At 44.9% G+C, this 19732-nt stretch overlaps 1 protein-coding gene across 2 annotated transcripts in view; it reads right to left on the bottom strand.

The window, feature by feature from the left end:
- The window catches only part of lancl2 (LanC lantibiotic synthetase component C-like 2 (bacterial)), a 62760-nt gene that overhangs the window by 6074 nt on the left and 36954 nt on the right, over window positions 1-19732 (bottom strand). For both annotated transcript variants that reach the window (XM_029755717.1, XM_029755718.1), the window contains exons 6-8: window positions 8366-8512; window positions 2124-2306; window positions 523-699 (exon numbers count right to left, since the gene is read on the bottom strand). In XM_029755717.1, coding sequence (XP_029611577.1) covers window positions 523-699; window positions 2124-2306; window positions 8366-8512 — 507 coding nt within the window. The remainder of the gene's footprint in view (window positions 1-522; window positions 700-2123; window positions 2307-8365; window positions 8513-19732) is intronic.

The raw sequence follows: 19732 nt of genomic DNA, 5'->3' as shown, positions 1-19732 counted from the left end.
CTATACTGTATGTTACCATAATTGGATAAATGAATGAATAAGTAAATATGTGAACCATGCATGCAGTAATTCTAAAATCCTGAGGATCGGATAAACGAATGCACAAATGAATTGATCAAAATGTAATGACAAAGTCATTCACCGACAACCGGATTTCACACCGAGACAATACATATCGACGCAAGCAAGCGACAACGCAGACATAACACCATAACATGAAATCCGACTGAATGACTCATCATATACTGATTATTTGTCAGTAAGAAGAATGGCCTTCAATATTGGCCAATGGTACAATACATGTCACGATAAAGACTTTTGTGTCACAGAGTGTAGTCGTGTCTTTAGCAGGCTTGTTTAGGGCAGGCTGCCTACGCTGTACTGCATGTGTGGGCGAATCCTTCCTTCCCATCTCATTCAAACAGAGGAAGAAGATCTGAAGGAGGACAACACTGCTGGAGCAACCAGGAGCTCCACAGCCCCTCTTCACACACACACACACACTGCAGTGTGTTGTGTTACCTTGCAGGCGCGGTAGAGGTACTTCTTCTCCTGGGTGAGCTGGTAGAGGGTGAGGAAGGAGTAGGCGTTGCCCGCCGTGCCGTGACAGATACCGTAACCTTTCCTCAGCAGGCCTCTCTGCCAGATCACCTCCCCACACTCCACAGCATCCTTCAGGTACTTCTCATCCTTAAACACCTGGAGGGAGGGAGGAAAGGGGAGACATGACATTAGACTCATGGCCAATCCCAAACCCCATCTGAAATCCAACCCCCAACTTCCCACACCCACACACACATACATACGTGGGGATCGGAAAGGATTTGATGTAAGAAACATGGTATTAGAGTACTTTCATCGTGCCCTGCTATTTAGAAATCTGTAATGTTCTTCATGTACACCTAATCAATTGCCCTTACATTACATAGTGAGACTGAAATAGCCAAAGATACAGTTCATTGATTTGATACTGTATTTCATGAAGCCCATTTTAACTCATCATTTCTAACAGTGCTTTACGGATACCAAGCCTAAAACTCAAAAGAGAAAGCAATGCAGATGCACATTGGCTAGGAAAAACGTCCTAGAAGGCAGGAACCTGAATACAGGTGATACGCACATTGTATTCCTTCATGAAGTTAATGGACCAAAGAGACATGAAATGACCCTGCACTGTGTGTGTGTGTGTGTGTGTGTGTGTGCACCCCCCTGAACGTGAGTGTGTGTATTCATGCCACACTACAACTGATGAAATGCATGTTGTTTGTCAAGAGATGAAGCGTTTATCCGGGGAAATCTCCTCTCCTCAGACAACACATGCTCAAAATGCTCACCACATGATCTCCATTCCTTCTTTCGCTCCTTCTATTAGTCATTTCAAAGGGAGAGAGTGTGCGTTTTCAGACCTGCTGTGAGAGTCTTGAAAGAGGCCACGCTGAGCACAGCAGAAAAACAGCCCATTACTCAATAAGACCTCTTGAAATTGACTGCGGTATTAAACCAGCGGACTAGCATGTCAAACCTGGGATGTAGTGCTTGTTTAAATTCAGTCGGTAATCAAAATGTGACACCGGGGCCCATAGTGATCCTAGTGCTGATCTGGGATCAGGCCTCCACTGTCCGTATAATATCATGTATCCTACTGTGAGACGCTTTGTGAAAAGGGGCCTTGGTCCTACAGTGCACCTGATATCCACTAGGCGTCACTGTGGGTTGTGTATTTCTCCTAGGCGACGAGCCACGGCGCCGGAGCATTGAGATGCAGCAGGAGCTGTTAAGTTCGTTACCTCCAGCTATAGATTTAATTCTCTTTCCTGGGTGATTCCATGCAATTATTTGAGAGTGGCAGAGCTGGAGGCATTAGAGGAGAGGGCCTGGTTCACTGCTATCTCTCAGTCCTCTGTATGGGAGAGTAGCTGAGTGCTATAATGGAACTCATGGGGTTAGTTAACGTGATATTGATATTAGGAAAACAAACGAGCCCTAATATCGTGAGAGTGTATTAATGAGGTTTAGAGAGCTGTGCTAGAGAGGAGAGAGAGAGTGGTGTTGAGTGTTTCTATCCAAAATCCTTTCAGATCTACTTGAAGAGACATTACTATCGTGCGGTGTGTGTCCCTCACCTTGTGTGCCATGATGAGCATGTGCACCACTCCTGGCGCCCCGTGGCACCAGTGCACCAGCCGGTCCGTCTCGTTGCTTAGCGACGACGGGTAGTTCCCAGAGCGGAACTTTTTGTGGCGGACGTAGTCCACACTGGGCCGCACCAACTCAGATAGGACTTCCTGGTTCACCTTAGCACTGGGCTGAGAGAGTGCGAGCAAGGGAGAGAGACAGAGAAAGAAAAAAGACCAAGAGAACGAGATAGGGGGAGAGAGGGAAAAAAAGAGGGAATAAAAGAGAGAGAACGAGAGAGAGATAACGAAAGAGAGAGAGAGAGAAAGGGAGAGACCGAGAGAGAGAGAGGAGAGGGGAGAGAGGTATAGGTACCAAGTAAATAAAATCCATATCCACATCCTTTGTAGAAATATCATGGTAACAATATGGAGGCACAGGGCCTCCCGGGTGGCGCAGTGGTCTAAGGCACTGCATTGCAGTGCTAGCTGTGCCACCAGAGATTCTGGGTTCGAGCCCAGGCTCTGTCGCAGCCGGCCGCGACCGGGAGGCCCGTGGGGCGGCGCACAATTGGCCCAGCCTCGTCCGGGTTAGGGAGGGTTTGGCCGGCAGGGATATCCTTGTCTCATCGCGCACTAGCGACTCCTGTGGCAGGCCGGGCGCAATGCAGGCTGACCAGATCGCCAGGTGTACGGTGTTTCCTCCGACACATTAGTGCGGCTGGCTTCCGGGTTGGATGTGCACTGTGTCAAGAAGCAGTGCGGCTTGGCTTGGTTGCGTTGTGTTTCGGAGGACGCATGGCTCTCGACCTTCGCCTCTCTCGAGTCCGTACGGGAGTTGCAGCGATTAGACAAGACTGTAACTACTACCAATTGGATACCAATAACAATATGGAGGCACAAGTTCAGGGGACATGAAGACAGGTGGTGTAACTATTGTGGAATACTGACATCTGATGATATGCATATCACAATCATCCTTCTCGCAATGAACAATTAAGACACAACATATCACCTGGTCAGAAACATCCCAGGCGGTACACTTCAGCTTTACATGCAGCAGGTTAGTCAGATGTTACACTTATGAGAGAATGTCAGGCATTTTAAAGTGCGGGCCATTTTAACTGGGTTTCATTAAGAGACTAACTAAACTTAGAAGAATCGAGTCAAATCAAATAGAAATCCCAGATTCAACAGTCATTATCCCAAATAGCACTCAGCAGTGTTGAATATGCACTTGATGGTTTTTACTGCACAGAGAGAGATGAATTAGAGGCAAGTGTCAGAGAGAATTTATGACAAGGAAAATCTTTTGATTTGGCTCGAGAGAAAGAAAAGAAAAACCATGCTGAGAAACATGGCCTACGGGAGAGAAGACTGCTGTTAGATAATAATACAGCCAGAGACAGGGAGGGAGGGAGCTGTTGGATATGAATACTGTCAGAGAGGAAGAGAGGAGGAAGGAAGGAGAAGAAAAAGGAGAGGACTGCTGTTAAAGAATATTACAGCCAGAAAGAGAGAACTGCTGTTATAGAATATTACAGCCAGAAAGAGAGAACTGCTGTTAAAGAATATTACAGCTAGAAAGAGAGAACTGCTGTTAAAGAATATTACAGCCAGAAAGAGAGAACTGCTGTTATAGAATATTACAGCCAGAAAGAGAGAACTGCTGTTATAGAATATTACAGCCAGAAAGAGAGAACTACCGTTAAAGAATATTACAGCCAGAAAGAGAGAACTGCTGTTATAGAATATTACAGCCAGAAAGAGAGAACTGCTGTTATAGAATATTACAGCCAGAAAGAGAGAACTGCTGTTATAGAATATTACAGCCAGAAAGAGAGAACTGCTGTTATAGAATATTACAGCCAGAAAGAGAGAACTGCTGTTATAGAATATTACAGCCAGAAAGAGAGAACTGCCGTTATAGAATATTACAGCCAGAAAGAGAGAACTGCTGTTATAGAATATTACAGCCAGAAAGAGAGAACTGCCGTTATAGAATATTACAGCCAGAAAGAGAGAACTGCTGTTATAGAATATTACAGCCAGAAAGAGAGAACTGCTGTTATAGAATATTACAGCCAGAAAGAGAGAACTGCTGTTATAGAATATTACAGCCAGAAAGAGAGAACTGCTGTTATAGAATATTACAGCCAGAAAGAGAGAACTGCTGTTATAGAATATTACAGCCAGAAAGAGAGAACTACCGTTAAAGAATATTACAGCCAGAAAGAGAGAACTGCTGTTAAAGAATATTACAGCCAGAAAGAGAGAACTGCTGTTATAGAATATTACAGCCAGAAAGAGAGAACTACCGTTAAAGAATATTACAGCCAGAAAGAGAGAACTGCTGTTAAAGAATATTACAGCCAGAAAGAGAGAACTGCTGTTATAGAATATTACAGCCAGAAAGAGAGAACTACCGTTAAAGAATATTACAGCCAGAAAGAGAGAACTGCTGTTAAAGAATATTACAGCCAGAAAGAGAGAACTACCGTTAAAGAATATTACAGCCAGAAAGAGAGAACTGCTGTTAAAGAATATTACAGCCAGAAAGAGAGAACTGCTGTTAAAGAATATTACAGCCAGAAAGAGAGAACTGCTGTTAAAGAATATTACAGCGAGGGAGATCAGACAGAATGGAGAGAGCGTCTGTAAGACATTATTAGACAGAAAGGAAAGGAGGAAAAAGGATGAAGCAGGAGAGAGGGAAGAGAGAGAGCCACTGTTATTAATCGGAGGGAAGAGGAGAGAAAGAAAGGAAGGATGGATGAGTGGAAGATGGGTGTGTGTGTGTGTTCTGAGTATAGGTGTGTAGCAGAGCATGTCCATGTGCGTCACAATGACGCACCGCACTTATACACACACGTGCTCACACACATGCACGCACACACACTGCATTGCTCTAACACAGGGAACATAATGCATATACACAATCTATTTACTCAAAGCAGCTGGGTACACACACGCGCGCGCAGTAGTGGTTATCATCGGACAGAAAAAGGAATCAAGTTGTATCCATTGATAACTGTGTGCCCTGAGAGTGAGTTGGCAAAAACATTTTGAATTGTAGCCTTTTAGAGTGAGAAACACAGGCCTAAATGGAGGTAGTCCAACAGCTTGGGGATTACTAAATAATTGATTTCCTGTTGGGTTCGGTCCAGGCCGCTATCGGGGACATTTGCTGGGCAGCATTCTCGCGGGGCCGGGTATGCCAATGCCAGATTGGAGTTGTTACAAGGCAAAATCTATATGAGCTTTCAGTTGTGCAACAGGGGACAACAATGCATCACAGGTAGTGGCAGAGATGCTCTGGTCCCTCGTTCACATATGAGGGCGGGTGGGGGGGTTATTAGCAGCACCTTCAACACACACCTACTTCTCACGGTTATGCTTTCACATTTCTAAGAGTGATCGATAGATAGATAGATGGAAACAAACTTTCATAAGTTCCAAATAAGACGTGTCCAATTTTGGATTGGGAGCCCCTTGTAAATGCTCGGGGGAGAAATACTCACACGAACGAACGCACAAACGGGCGTACTAGTGTACATACACACACACACACACACCTTTGTAATTTAGCAGACACTCTTATCGAGCGACTCACAGTTAGATGCATTGATCTTAAGGTAGCGAAGAGAGACAACCGCAGTCATAGTAAGCCAATATCTTCCTCATTAAGTACCTATCAGCAAAGTCAGTGCTAGTACACACTGTACACACACAATTCCCAGGCCTGTGGTTGTTTACATGCATTTCCTAGTTTGGCTGGTGGCAGTCCTTCCTCTGTTCATGTTTTAATGAGGGTCGTGTGGGTCTCAAATATTTGCAAAGCTGTAAACGCCTACGGTGTGTGTGTGCCACAGCCCTATAGAGTTTGAAAGGGGGAAGAGGTGGGGGTGCAGAGCCCTGTGGCTCCAGTCATCGGGAGCATTTCAATAGTCTAACGTGGCTTCCTCTCCTCGCTTCCTTCCCTTCTACTGGTAGTTGAAAGCAACACGGCAGGTCCGTTGCGTGTTAATGATTACCTTTAGAGCCGTCCTGTATGGCTCAGTTGGTAGAGCATGACGCTTGCAACTTGGATTGCCATCCATATGTAAAATGTATGCACATGACTGTAGGTGGCGTTGGATAAAAGGGTCTGCTAAATGCCATATATTATAGACCTAAAAAAGGTCCCCAGTGCAACCTGGGAACTGGTTATGGGCGGCATCATTACTCCCAATCACCGCTCCTCCCAAGGGACAGATGATGCATGGCCAGCCAATCCCAAGAGAGGAGAGGAGAGGAGAGGCATGCTGATTGTGCCAGCACTACAGGAGGATCATCGAAACATTTCTAAAAGAGAAGCACATGCCCCAGCACAGATAGAACGCTGACTACTCTCCACTGGGGATCAAAGATAAGCTACTTTCCTCCACTTTGGCCTTTAAAAACTCTCAGAGGCAGATTACATATCCAACACATGGTCCCATGGCCTCTGACAGACTCTGGAAGCCTCCAATACTAATGGGTGAAGATAGGGATTAGGACTAGCTAGCCTCCATATGTGGCTGGTCTCATAATGGAATCTTCTATGGTGGCTTGTAAGCGCTCATTGACTTACTTTTTGTCATAGACACCATTGAGTTACATGGATGTTTTATTTACTGGTTGTGTAATTTACATTGTAAATACACAGTAATTAGGCTATTTTGTATATATATTCATTGTACAACTGAGTAATGATATTCTAGTTACCAAATAGCTGCAGAGAAACTAGATAAAAAGTTAGGCTAATGTAAAGGGTTCCCTTAACCTACATAGTTACTCTGCATGTGCAGAGCCGTGGTGTAGTGGTAACACCTACATTATATACTCAGAGTGCACAAAACATTAGAAACGCTTTCCTAATATTGACTTGCACCCTATTTGGCCCTCAGAACAGCCTCAATTCTTCGGGGCTTGAACTCTACAAGGTGTCGAAAGCGTTCCACAGGGATGCTGGCCCATGTTGACTCCAATGCTTCCCACAGTTGTGTCAAGTTGTCTGGATGTCCTTTGGGTGGTGGACCATTCTTGATACACACGGGAAACTGTTGAGCGTGAGAAACCCAGCAGCGTTGCAGTTCTTGACACACTCAAACAGATGCGCCTGGCACCTACTACCATACCCCGTTCAAAGACACTTAAATCATTTTGTCTTGCCCATTCACCCTCTGAATGGCACACATACACAATCCATGTCTCAATTGTCTCAAGGCTTAAAAATCCTTCTTTAACCTGTCTCCTCACTTTCATCTACACTGATTGAAGTGGATTTAACAGGTGACATCAATAAGGGATCATAGCTTTCACCTGGATTCACCTGGTCAGTCTATGTCATGGAAAGCAAAGGTGTTCCTAATGTTTTGTGCACATATAACGAAATCTTGTGCGGAAATATATTTTTTAAATCCATCATAAAGCTTCTCCTCCCACACTAATTTAACTAATGAGCCACATCAGTTTTACAAGCACCATGGGGAAACAAAACAACTCGCAAATGATTTTAAATAGGTTATTTATCCCTAAAATATAAAAATGTATCGAGGTACACCCGCACCTGCCATAAAATCCAAGAACACTGATCATTAAAAAAGCACATTAATCCATATAAAAAGCGAATTAATCCATATTCATTCACCGTGGTAATGGGAGCGTAGGAGGTTGATGCCACTCAAGGATCTCATTATGGGATGTTGTTGTTTGGATCCTGAATAATTGATCTTATTTTATTTCCTGTGATCAATGATTAATCAACTCAGGTGAGGGCTAATCCATCTCCTGGGTGAATTTAGATTACACATCATAATCATAAACAGCCTCTCGCTGAAGCAAAACATGGATATAAGCCAACCAGGAACCAGCGATTTTAGCACGAGTCCCAAATTCCCGGGAGATACTGTGAAAACCTGCAGACTCACGGATAGGGAAATGGGGGATACCTAGTCAGTTGTACAACTGAACGCATTCAACTGAAATTTGTCTTCCGCATTTCGGAGCATCAGAATGAAAAGATCTGATATCGGATTAGGAGCAACTCCCTTAAGGAAAAGCGGTAAATAAATGATATATTATTAGAAACATGGCCAAAGAAACTTACTACAGTGCTTTGTATGCTATACTGTAATATCTTGTAATATGCATTAATGAGACAGCAGTCAAATCTACTCACTGATCAATATCACATACTATAATGTTTAAAGATAATGTGTTCAACTCACCTGCATCAGCATATAGTAGATGCCCGCCAGGCCATGGGCAGCGCCAACATACTGCTTCTTGTGCCACTCGTAGAGCAGTGGGCACTTCTCCGCTTTCTTCTCCTCTTTGGCCATGTTCTTCCCCGACTCCAAGATGGCCGTCACCACCTGCAAAGACACCAACAGGAAGTGGGTTAGCCTCCCTCCCGTCTGTTTCAATAGGTTTGGAAGAGATACTGTATATGCATGCGAGACCCTGTCCGAAGACACTAACTACCGTAACTACCAAACAGCAAAGTTCAACGGGTCAATTCTCATTTGCATTCCTGTCAGTTGAATTGAACACGACAGCTTCTCCATGGGAGTGCAATTAAACCCCTGAATTGATTGATATCTCCAAGAGAGAGACGGAGAGACAGAATGAAAATGTGATTTGACAGATCTCTGCTGCTGCTCCCTCTACCCTGCCGTTAGTATGCAGACTAGAGGTTGAGAAAGAAAGAGAGTGCGTATGTCTGAACACACGTGTGCACGCACCTTGGTATGCACTAGTACCCGTTGAGAGGCAGATTGAACAGACCTGCCTGTCCTGGTGTTTTTACACACACACACACACACACACACACACACACACACGTCCAGGAAGTCTAAACTCTGTACAGGAGACTGTCTGTAGAGCACTTTAAAATCACTTCCTCTCTCACATTCTGGGCTGAGGACACACACACACACACACACACACACACACACACACACACACACACACACACACACACACACACACACACACACACACACACACACACACACACACACACATATCCTGGGCTGAAGCCCTCTCCTCCCACAGCCAGACACCTAATGCCAGCACCCCCCTATCCACATCGATGGGATCGCAGCGGAGAAGGTGGAAAGCTTCAAGTTCCTCGGGGAACACATCACTGACAAAGTGAAATGGTCCACCCACACAGACAGTGTGGTGAAGAAGGAGCAACAGCGCCTCTTCAACCTCAGGAGGCTGAAGAAATTTGGCTTGTCACCTAAAACACTCACAAACTTTTACAGATGCACAATTGAGAGCATCCTGTCGGGCTGTATCACCACCTGGTACGGCAACTGCACCGCCCGCAACCACAGGGCTCTCCAGAGGGTGGTGCGGTCTGCCCAACGCATCACCGGGGGCAAACTACCTGCCCTCCAGAACACCTACAGCACCAGATGTCACAGGAAAGCCAAAAAGATCATCAAGGGCATCAGCCACCCGAGCCATTGTCTGTTCACCCCGCTATCATCCAGAAGGCGAGGTCAGTACAGGTGCATCAAAGCTGGGACAGAGAGACTGAAAAACAGCATCTATCTCAAGGCCATCAAACTGTTAAATAGCCATCCCTAGCACCTTAGAGGCTGCTGCCATATATACATAGACTTGAAATCCCTGGTCACTTTAATAATGGAACACTAGTCACTTTAATAATGTTTACATATTTTGCATAACTCATCTCATATGTATATACTGTATTCTATTCTACTGTATCTTAGTCTATGCTGCTCCGACATTGCTCGATCAAATATGTATATATTCTTAATTCCATTCCTTAACTTTAGATTTGTGTGTATTGTTGTAAAATTGTTAGATATTACTTGTAAGATATTACCTCACTGTTGGAGCTAGAAACACAATAATTTCTCTACACCCGCAATAACATCTCTTAAACATGTGTAAGTGACCCATAAAATGTGATTTATACTCCATACTGATCAGGGTGGGGATTTCACGATGATGACTAATGATTGTCGAGCAGATAAAAAGACACGGCTTTGCATAATAACTGATTCATATCATTCTAGGTTTTATGAACATGCAGCTGCAGTATTTACGTCTCTTTGCCAGGTGGCTTGGCGTATTAGACACTTTACTGACAGGGGGAAAAAATGGTTTAATACACCGTATCATTTTGGAGGGGTTCTGTAAAAAGGTAGAATAAAAAGGTAGCCTGGCATTTACACAAGCGTGTTAAAATGCTTTCCCCACACACACACACACACATCAAATTGTACTTGTCACAATCGTCCGAATACAACTGGTAGACTTTACCGTAAAATGCTTGCTTACAAGCCCTTCCCAACAATGCAGTTTAAAAAAATAATAAAAATACAAGAGATATAAAATAAAATACACAAGAAGAGATTATATATATATATATATACACATACACACATACATACACACACACACACACACACACACACACACACACACACATACATACACTGCTCAAAAAAATAAAGGGAACACTTAAACAACACAATGTAACTCCAGGTCAATCACACTTCTGTGAAATCAAACTGTCCACTTAGGAGGCATCACTGATTGACAATAAATTTCACATGCTGTTGTGCAAATGGAATAGACAACAGGTGGAAATGATAGGCAATAAGCAAGACACCCCCAATAAAGGAGTGGTTCTGCAGGTGGAGACCACAGACCACTTCTCAGTTCCTATGCTTCCTGGCTGATGTTTTGGTCACTTTTGAATGCTGGCGGTGCTTTCACTCTAGTGGTAGCATGAGACGGAGTCTACAACCCACACAAGTGGCTCAGGTAGTGCAGCTCATCCAGGATGGCACATCAATGCGAGCTGTGGCAAGAAGGTTTGCTGTGTCTGTCAGCGTAGTGTCCAGAGCATGGAGGCGCTACCAGGAGACAGGCTAGTACATTAGGAGAGGTGGAGGAGGCCGTAGGAGGGCAACAACCCAGCAGCAGGACCGCTACCTCCGCCTTTGTGCAAGGAGGAGCAGCAGGAGCACTGCCAGAGCCCTGCAAAATTACCTCCAGCAGGCCACAAATGTGCATGTGTCTGCTCAAATGGTCAGAAACAGACTCCATGAGGGTGGTATGAGGGCCCGACGTCCACAGGTTGGGGTTGTGCTTACAGCCCAACACCGTGCAGGACGTTTGGCATTTGCCAGAGAACACCAAGATTGGCAAATTCGCCACTGGCGCCCTGTGCTCTTCACAGATGAAAGCAGGTTCACACTGAGCATGTGACAGACGTGACAGAGTCTGGAGACGCCGTGGAGAACGTTCTGCTGCCTGCAACATCCTCCAGCATGACCGGTTTGGCGGTGGGTCAGTCATGGTGTGGGGTGGCATTTCTTTGGGGGGCCGCACAGCCCTCCATGTGCTCGCCAGAGGTAGCCTGACTGCCATTAGGTACCGAGATGACATCCTCAGACCCCTTGTGAGACCATATGCTGGTGCGGTTGGCCCTGGGTTCCTCCTAATGCAAGACAATGCTAGACCTCATGTGGCTGGAGTGTGTCAGCAGTTCCTGCAAGAGGAAGGCATTGATGCTATGGACTGGCCCGCCCGTTCCCCAGACCTGAATCCAATTGAGTACATCTGGGACATCATGTCTCGCTCCATCCACCAACGCCACGTTGCACCACAGACTGTCCAGGAGTTGGCGGATGCTTTAGTCCAGGTCTGGGAGGAGATCCCTCAGGAGACCATCCGCCACCTCATCAGGAGCATGCCCAGGCGTTGTAGGGAGGTCATACAGGCACGTGGAGGCCACACACACTAATGAGCCTCATTTTGACTTGTTTTAAGGACATTACATCAAAGTTGGATCAGCCTGGTTTTCCACTTTAATTTTGAGTGTGACTCCAAATCCAGACCTCCATGGGTTGATAAATTGGATTTCCATTGATTATTTTTGTGTGATTTTGTTGTCAGCACATTCAACTATGTAAAGAAAAAAGTATTTAATAAGATTATTTCATTCATTCAGATCTAGGGTGTGTTGTTTAAGTGTTCCCTTTATTTTTTTGAGCAGTATGTTTGAGTGAGTAATGGTTTGTGTATATATATATATATATATATATATATATATATATATAGTCTAGTGAGTGTGCATAGGGTCAGTCCAAGAGAGTCAGTGCAGGTAGTTTGGGTATCATTAATTGACTATTTAGCAGTCTGGCTATTTAGCAGTTTTATGGCTTGGGGGTAGAAGCTGTCTCGGAGCCTGTTGGTCCAAGAGCCGATGCTCTGGTACCATTTGCCGGATGGTAGCAGAGTGAACAGTCTACGGCTTGAGTGGCTGGAGTCTGGCAATTTTTCGGGCCTTCTGACACCGCCTGATATAGCGGTCCTGGATGGCAGGGAGCTGGGTTGTCGTGATGTACTAGGCTGTCCACACCACCCTCTGTAGCGCTTTGCGGTCAAGGGCGGTGCATTTGCCACACCAAGCGGTGATGCAGCCAGTCAAGATACTCTCGATGGTGCAGCTGAATAACTTTTTGAGGATCTGAGGGCCCATGCCAAATCTTTTCAGCCTCCTGAGGGGAAAGAGGCGCTTGCTGTGCCCTCTTCACAACTGTGCAGGTGTGTGGACCATGTTAGGTCCTTAGTGATGTGGACGCCAGGGAACTTGAAGCTCTCGATCCGCTCCACAACAGCCCCTTTGACATGGATGGGGGTGTGTGCTCCCCTCTTTCTCCTATAGTCCACGATCAGCTCCGTGGTCTTACTGATGTTGAGGGAGAGGTTGTTGTCCTGGCACCACACTTAAGTCTCTGATGTCCTCCCTGTAAGCTGACTCATCTCAGTCTGATCAGGCCTACCACCATCGCGTCGTCAGCAAACTTGATGGTGTTGGAGTCGTGCATGGCCACGCAGTCGTGAGTGAACAGGGAGTACAAGAGGGGACTAAGTACACACCCCTGAGGAGCCCCCGTGCTGATGGTCAGCGTGGCAGAGGTGATGTTGCCTACCCTCACCACCTGGGGCCGGCCGTCAGGAAGTCCAGGATCCAGTTGCAGAGGGAGGGGTTCGGTCCTAGGGTCCCTAGCTTGGTGATGAGCTTGGAGGGGACTATGGTGTTAAACGCTGAGCTGTAGTCTATGAACAGCATTCTCAGTTATTGTCCAGGTGGGAAAGGGCAGTGTGAAGTGGAATTGAGATTGCGTCATCTGCGGATCTGTTGAAGCGGGAGGGGAATTGGAGTGGGTCTAGGATGGTGTTGATGTGTGCTATGACCAGCCTTTCAAAGAACTTCATAATTACAGATGTGAGTGCTACAGGGGGATAGTCATTTAGGCAGGTTACCATGGATGTCTTGGGAACAGGGACAATAGTGGTCAACTTGAAACCTGTTGGAATTACAGACTGGGACAAGGATAGATTTAAAAATGTCTGTGAAGACACTTGCCAGCTGGTCTGCACATGCTTTGAGAAAGTGCCCTGGTATTCAATGTGGCCTTGTGGTTGTAAACCTGTTCAAATGTTTTGCTCACATGGGCCCAGAGAGCGAGATCACAGTCATATGGAAAAACAGGGGCTTTCACGCAAGGCACAGTGTTATATTCCTCGAAGCGAGCATAAAATGCATTTAACTCGTTTGAGAGTTCTGCGTCGCTGGGCAACTCATGCCTGGGTTTTCCTTTGTAATCAGTTATCGTCCTGGAGCCCTGCCATATACGACAAGCATATGCCGCCGGTGTAATAGGATTCCACCTCCTATATTGTCTTTTTGCATGTTTGATGTCTCGGAGGTCATAGCGAGCTTTCTTGTATGCGTCCATGTCCCATTCCTTGTAAGCAGCCTTTGGTCCAGCGAGGATATTCCCTGTTTTTGGTTAGGATACGTTCTTATAGTCACTGTGGTGACAACATTGTCTATGCATGTATTGATGAAGCCAATGACTCGGGGTAAACTCCTCAATGCTATTGAATTAATCCCGGAGCATATCCCAGTCTGTACTAGCAAAACAGTCTTGTAGCCTCGCTTCTGCTTCATCCGACCACTTCCGTATTGAGCGCATCACTGGTGCGTCCTGTTTGAGATCTTGTTTGTAAGCAGGAAACAGAAGAATGGAGTCCTGGTCAGATTTGCCGAAGGGAGGATGAGGGAGGGCCTTGTGTGCTTTTCTCTGGGTAGAATAAAAATGTTGTAGAGTTTCTGCTCCCTTAATGGCGCAGGAGACGTGTTGGTGGAAGTGAGGTAGGACGGTTTTAAGTCTCCCAGCATTAAAGTCTCCACCCACCAGAAATGCTGCCTCTGGTTGAGCATAAAGTTCATTGGGTGCTAGTGTGGTGTAGGCTTGGGGCAGGATGTAGACAGCTGTGATAATTACAGATGAGAACTCTCTTGGTAGATAAAAGGGTCTGCAGCATACCATTGAGGTATTCTATATCAGGAGTACAAACGCTCAAGATTTCCTTCACACTAGAAGCAGCACACCAGTTGCTATTTATGACAGAGAAGAAAAAAAACTTTTAAAAAACACTCCACCTCCTTTAGACTTCTCCAAAGCCGCTGTACGATCTTGACGCTGCATGGAGAATCCACCAAATAGTACGTGCATAGCGTCATCATCCAGCCGCGTTTCAGTAAGACATAATATTGCAGCTTTTCAAATCTCTTGACTCTCGAACATAGCTCATCCATCTTCTTCGCGAGTGACTGGACACACACCCCCCCACCTCCTCTACACACACACACACACACACACACACAGCAGAATGACAGACAAGTGCACCCCCCCACCACCACTCTTATTCAAATGAGGTTCTGTCTTCTTTTGAAAGGAGAAAACGGGTGTGATATGGATTTCCATTAAGTGAACTGGAGCTGTTGGCCAGGGAGCTGCTGAGCTATGGATAAGCTGCTGTATAGATCTGTTTCAATAGAGGGAGGGAGGGATGTGCTGAGGGAGCACTGTGATGGCAGTATGGCTCTATGGGAGTGCAGAGCCTTATAAAATCTGTGTTGCGGAAAACCCGGATGGCGTCACGGAATCCAGACATTAAAACGGAATTCAACTATATATATATATATATATATATATATATATATATATATATATATATATATATATATATAAGAAATCAACTAACACTGCTAACCAAAGAACGGTCTCTGGCTCGTGCCCAGTTGAATTTAAGGGTAACTACACCCAGACCTCAAAAGTGGTCTCCTGATGTGGTTTAACCATTGTGGACAAGCATTGTTGTTCTCCAATAAAAAAAAAAAAATTCAGAGTGAACACCTGAAGAAAACAGAAACCTGGAAAAACAAAACGAAGGGCATTGGGGAAAAACGGAATCAGGCAACAAAAAAATACTGATATTATAGGGCCTAGGAGTGAGCAAGTGTGTGTGTGTGTGCGTGCGCGCGCTCGTCGTAAATCCACCTCGTCATAAAGGGAAGGGTTGCTGCAGTACTCTCTCTCTCCCAACTCCCTCCCTTCCTCCCGCATAGTCATATCCCTGGAGACGGTGAACTGGGGGCTGCACAGGGGGAAACTGCAGACTCAGGGCCATTTCTGCTCTGTGGCAACCACACTCAGCGCTCTGATCTCCCCCTAGGTCCCCTGGGAAGGGCTGTGTCAGTGAGGCAGGAGAGAGGCAGGCAGGGCAGGGCTACACTGGAGAGGAGGGACCGATAGCTCAATGGTCCTCACTAACCAAACTTAAAAAAGACAGAACTTCTAATAGGGTATCACACTGACCAGCAAATAGCTATGGATATAATATAGCTCCAGCACCATCAGATTGTTCCATCAACGTAGAACAGTAGGAATAGGTCTGTTCAGGTCTGTCTCAAGAACGACCAGAGAGACAAGTGCTGTGCAATCACAGGTTCCTAGAGCCACAATCATGGCATTACTGTCAACCATAGTCTCCCAAGCAACCTCCATTCATTACCATCCATAGTCTCCCAACCAACCTCCATTCAGTACCAATCTTAATGTGTTGTGAAAAGTGTTATGAAATGTAATGTCATATTTTAAACTGTATATAACAGTCTTAATGTTGCTAAACCCCAGATATAGTAGCTGCTGCCTTGGGAGCAGCTAATGGGGATCCTTCATATATACAAACCTTACAGTCTCAACCAACCTCCATTCAATACCAGCTTTTCTCTGGAGGCCAGGAAGGAGCTGGTACGATGTACATTACTGGCGGTTTAAGATTTTAGTGATTTATATATATAAAAATACACACACACAGTTGAAGGAGGAAGTTTGCATACACCTTAGCCAAATGCATTTAAACTCAGTTTTTCACAATTCCTGACATTTAATCCTAGTAAAAATGTCCTGTCTTAGGTCAGTTAGTATCACCACTTTATTTTAAGAATGTGATATGTCAGAACAATAGCAGAGAGAATGATTTATTTCAGCTGTTATTCATTTCATCACATTTCTAGTGGGTCAGAAGTTCACATACACTCAATTAGTATTTGGTAGCATTGCCTTTAAATTGTTTAACTTAGGTTAAACGTTTCGGGTTGCCTTCCACAAGCTTCCCACAATAAGTTGGGTGAATTTTGGCCCATTCCTCCTGACAGAGCTGGTGTAACTGAGTCAGGTTTGTAGGCTTCCTTGCTCGCACACACTTCTTCAGTTCTGCCCATGTAACCAATGTGAAATGGCTAGTTAGTTAGCGGTGGTGCATGCTAATAGCGTTTCAAAATCAGTGATGTCACTCGCTCTGAGACTTGAAGTAGGGTTTCCCCTTGCGTTGCAAGGGCCACGGCTTTTGTGGCGCGATGGGTAACGATGCTTCGTGGGGTGTCAGTTGTTGATGTGTGCAAGGGTCCCTGGTTCGAGCCCAGGTTGGGGCGAAGAGAGGGACGGAACCTACACTGTTACACCCACAAATGTTCTATACAATTGAGGTCAGGGCTTTGTGATGGCCACTCCAATACCTTGACTTTGTTGTCCTTAAGCCATTTTGCCACAACTTTGGAAGTATGCTTGGGGGTCATTGTCCATTTAGAAGACCCATTTGCGACCAAGCTTTAACTTCCTGACTGATGTCTTGAGATGTTGCTTCAATATATCTGCATAATATTCCTACCTCACGATGCCATCTATTTTGTGAAGTACACCAGTCCCTCCTGCAGCAAAGCACCCCCACAACATGATGCTGCCACCCCCGTGCTTCACGGTTGGGATGGTGTTCTTCAGCTTGCAAGCGTCCCCCTTTTTCCTCCAAACATAACGATGGTCATTACGGCCAAACAGCTCTATTTTTGTTTCATCAGACCAGAGGACATTTCTCCAAAGAGTACACTCTTTGTCCCCATGTGCAGTTGCAAACTGTAGTCTGGCTTTTTTATGGCGGTTTTGGAGCAGGGCCTCTTCCCTACCGAGTGGCCTTTCAGGTAATGTCGATACAGGACTCATTTTACTGTGGATATAGATACTTTTGTACCCGTTTCCTCCAGCATCTTCACAATGTCCGTTGCTGTTGTTCTGGGATTGATTTGCACTTTTCGCACCAAAGTACGTTCATTTCTAGGAGACAGAACGCGTCTCCTTCTTGAGCAGTATGATGGCTGTGTGGTCCCATGGTGTTTATACTTGCGTACTATTGTTTGTACAGATGAACGTGGTACCTTCAGGCGTTTGGAAATTGCTCTCAAGGATGAACCAGACTTGTGGAGGTCTACAATGTTTTTTCCGAGGTCTTGGCTGATTTCTTCTGATTTTCCCATGATGTCAAGCAAAGAGGCACTGAGTTTGAAGGTAGGCCTTGAAATACATCCACAGGTACACCTCCAATTGACTCAAATGTTGTCAATTAGCCTATCAGAAGCTTCTAAAGCCATGACATCATTTTCTGGAATTTTCCAAGCTGTTTAAAGGCACAGTCAACATTAGTTTATGCAAACTTCTGACCCACTGGAATTGTGACACAGTGAATTATAAGCTAAATAATCTGGTCTGTAAACAATTGTTGGAAAATTTACTTGTGTGTCATGCACAAAGTAAATGTCCTAACCGACTTGCCAAACTATAGTTTGTGGAGCGTTTGAAAAACTAGTTAAGGACTCCAACCTAAGTGTATGTAAACTTCCGACTTCAACTGTATATATGCAGGCCTCAACCACTACCCTGAGAGCACTTGATTTAGTATATCATGCGGCCCTCAGGTTCATTACCAATCAAAAACATCTAACACATCATTGTGATCTCTACAGCGCTGTTGGCTGGTTGTCATTGACCTTGCGTAGGCTTACAACACCGGTATACACTGATTTATAAGGCCATATGGGGTAAAATGCCACTTTCTCTGTTCTTTTTTTAGTCAGGTCGGTAAATAAATATCAACTACGGTCCCATTCTCATTTGCTTTTAACGGTACCAAGAATTAGAACAGGTCATGGTAGAAATAGTTTTAGTTACTCAGCTCCGTGGTCCTGGAATTCTCTCCTGAACATTTAAAAATGTAATGATCTAGTCACGTTGGTGGAGTATAAACACTTGATTGATGTAAATACCATAGAGTGTAATTGTCTTTAGGACAGCTTTTTTGTTGTATGTGTGTCTATAGTTTTGATTAGTGTTGTGTTAGTGTATGTAAGTTGTTTTGTCTGAAACTTTGTTCCCCCGCTGCTACTGGAGCAGGTCTCTCTTGAAAAAGAGATGTTATCTCAACAAGAAAAAACGGTATAAATAAAGGTAAAACAAATGTATTTGTCTCAACCAACCTCCATTCAATACCAACCTTAAAGTCCCTCAACCAATCTCCATCCATTCACAACTCACAACTCTCATTCACACCATTGTAACTCCTCTCCAAACCCCTCGCCTCTAAAACACACAACACATTCATTCACAGGGCCTCATTCATAAGCCATCAAATTGTTTCACCCACAGGGAAGGCTATGTAATTTAGTGTGAATTAATTTGTTTATAGAACTAATTAAATCATAGCCTAGCACATCAAACAAACGCCGCAGCTGTTTGGGGAAGACGTCACAGGGAAAAATTGTTGTGACTAGATTGACACACCGCTCTAGGCTATGTGGTCTGAGAGATAGGAGCTGTGTCTGTCAAGTCTTCATCTCGTGTTGCTGTACAGCTATGGCAAAATGGGATTAGTTAAGTAAGCTCTCGTTTGGCTAGAGGCAAAAAGTGAAGGCAAAAAACAGAGCAGAACATTTTGGAATAGAGATAGAGAGGGGGTGGTAGGTGTGCGTGCGTGCGTGCGTGCATGGACGTGTGTGTGACTCATGAACATATCAAGCGTGTCTCTTCTTTCTAAGACGGGGTGGCGCCTTGGAAGCAAAGGAACTTTTCCACCTTTTCCCCCTCATTCTGATGTTTTTCCAAAATGAATGTCACAAGAGTAGGTGTAAGGCAATGTGCAAAATAAAACGAACATTTGAAAAACACAAACGCTGCTCTCTTTCCCTGTAAGCTCAGACTACCTCGCCACAAAGCTGTCAACTGCAGAATGAAATGAAGGAATGTTCAAACACAAGAAAAGGAGAGCGAAAACAACAAGAGGGAACTGGAGACATGTCGAGAACAGCCAGTCAGCAGATTGTATATTTGTCCTTTCATTCTGCAGAAGAAAACCCATCT

Source organism: Salmo trutta, chromosome 6 (assembly GCF_901001165.1).
Source record: "Salmo trutta chromosome 6, fSalTru1.1, whole genome shotgun sequence".
Lineage (NCBI taxonomy): Eukaryota > Metazoa > Chordata > Actinopteri > Salmoniformes > Salmonidae > Salmo > Salmo trutta.
Note: the sequence above shows the minus strand (reverse complement) of the source record. Positions and strands in the feature narration are given on the sequence as shown.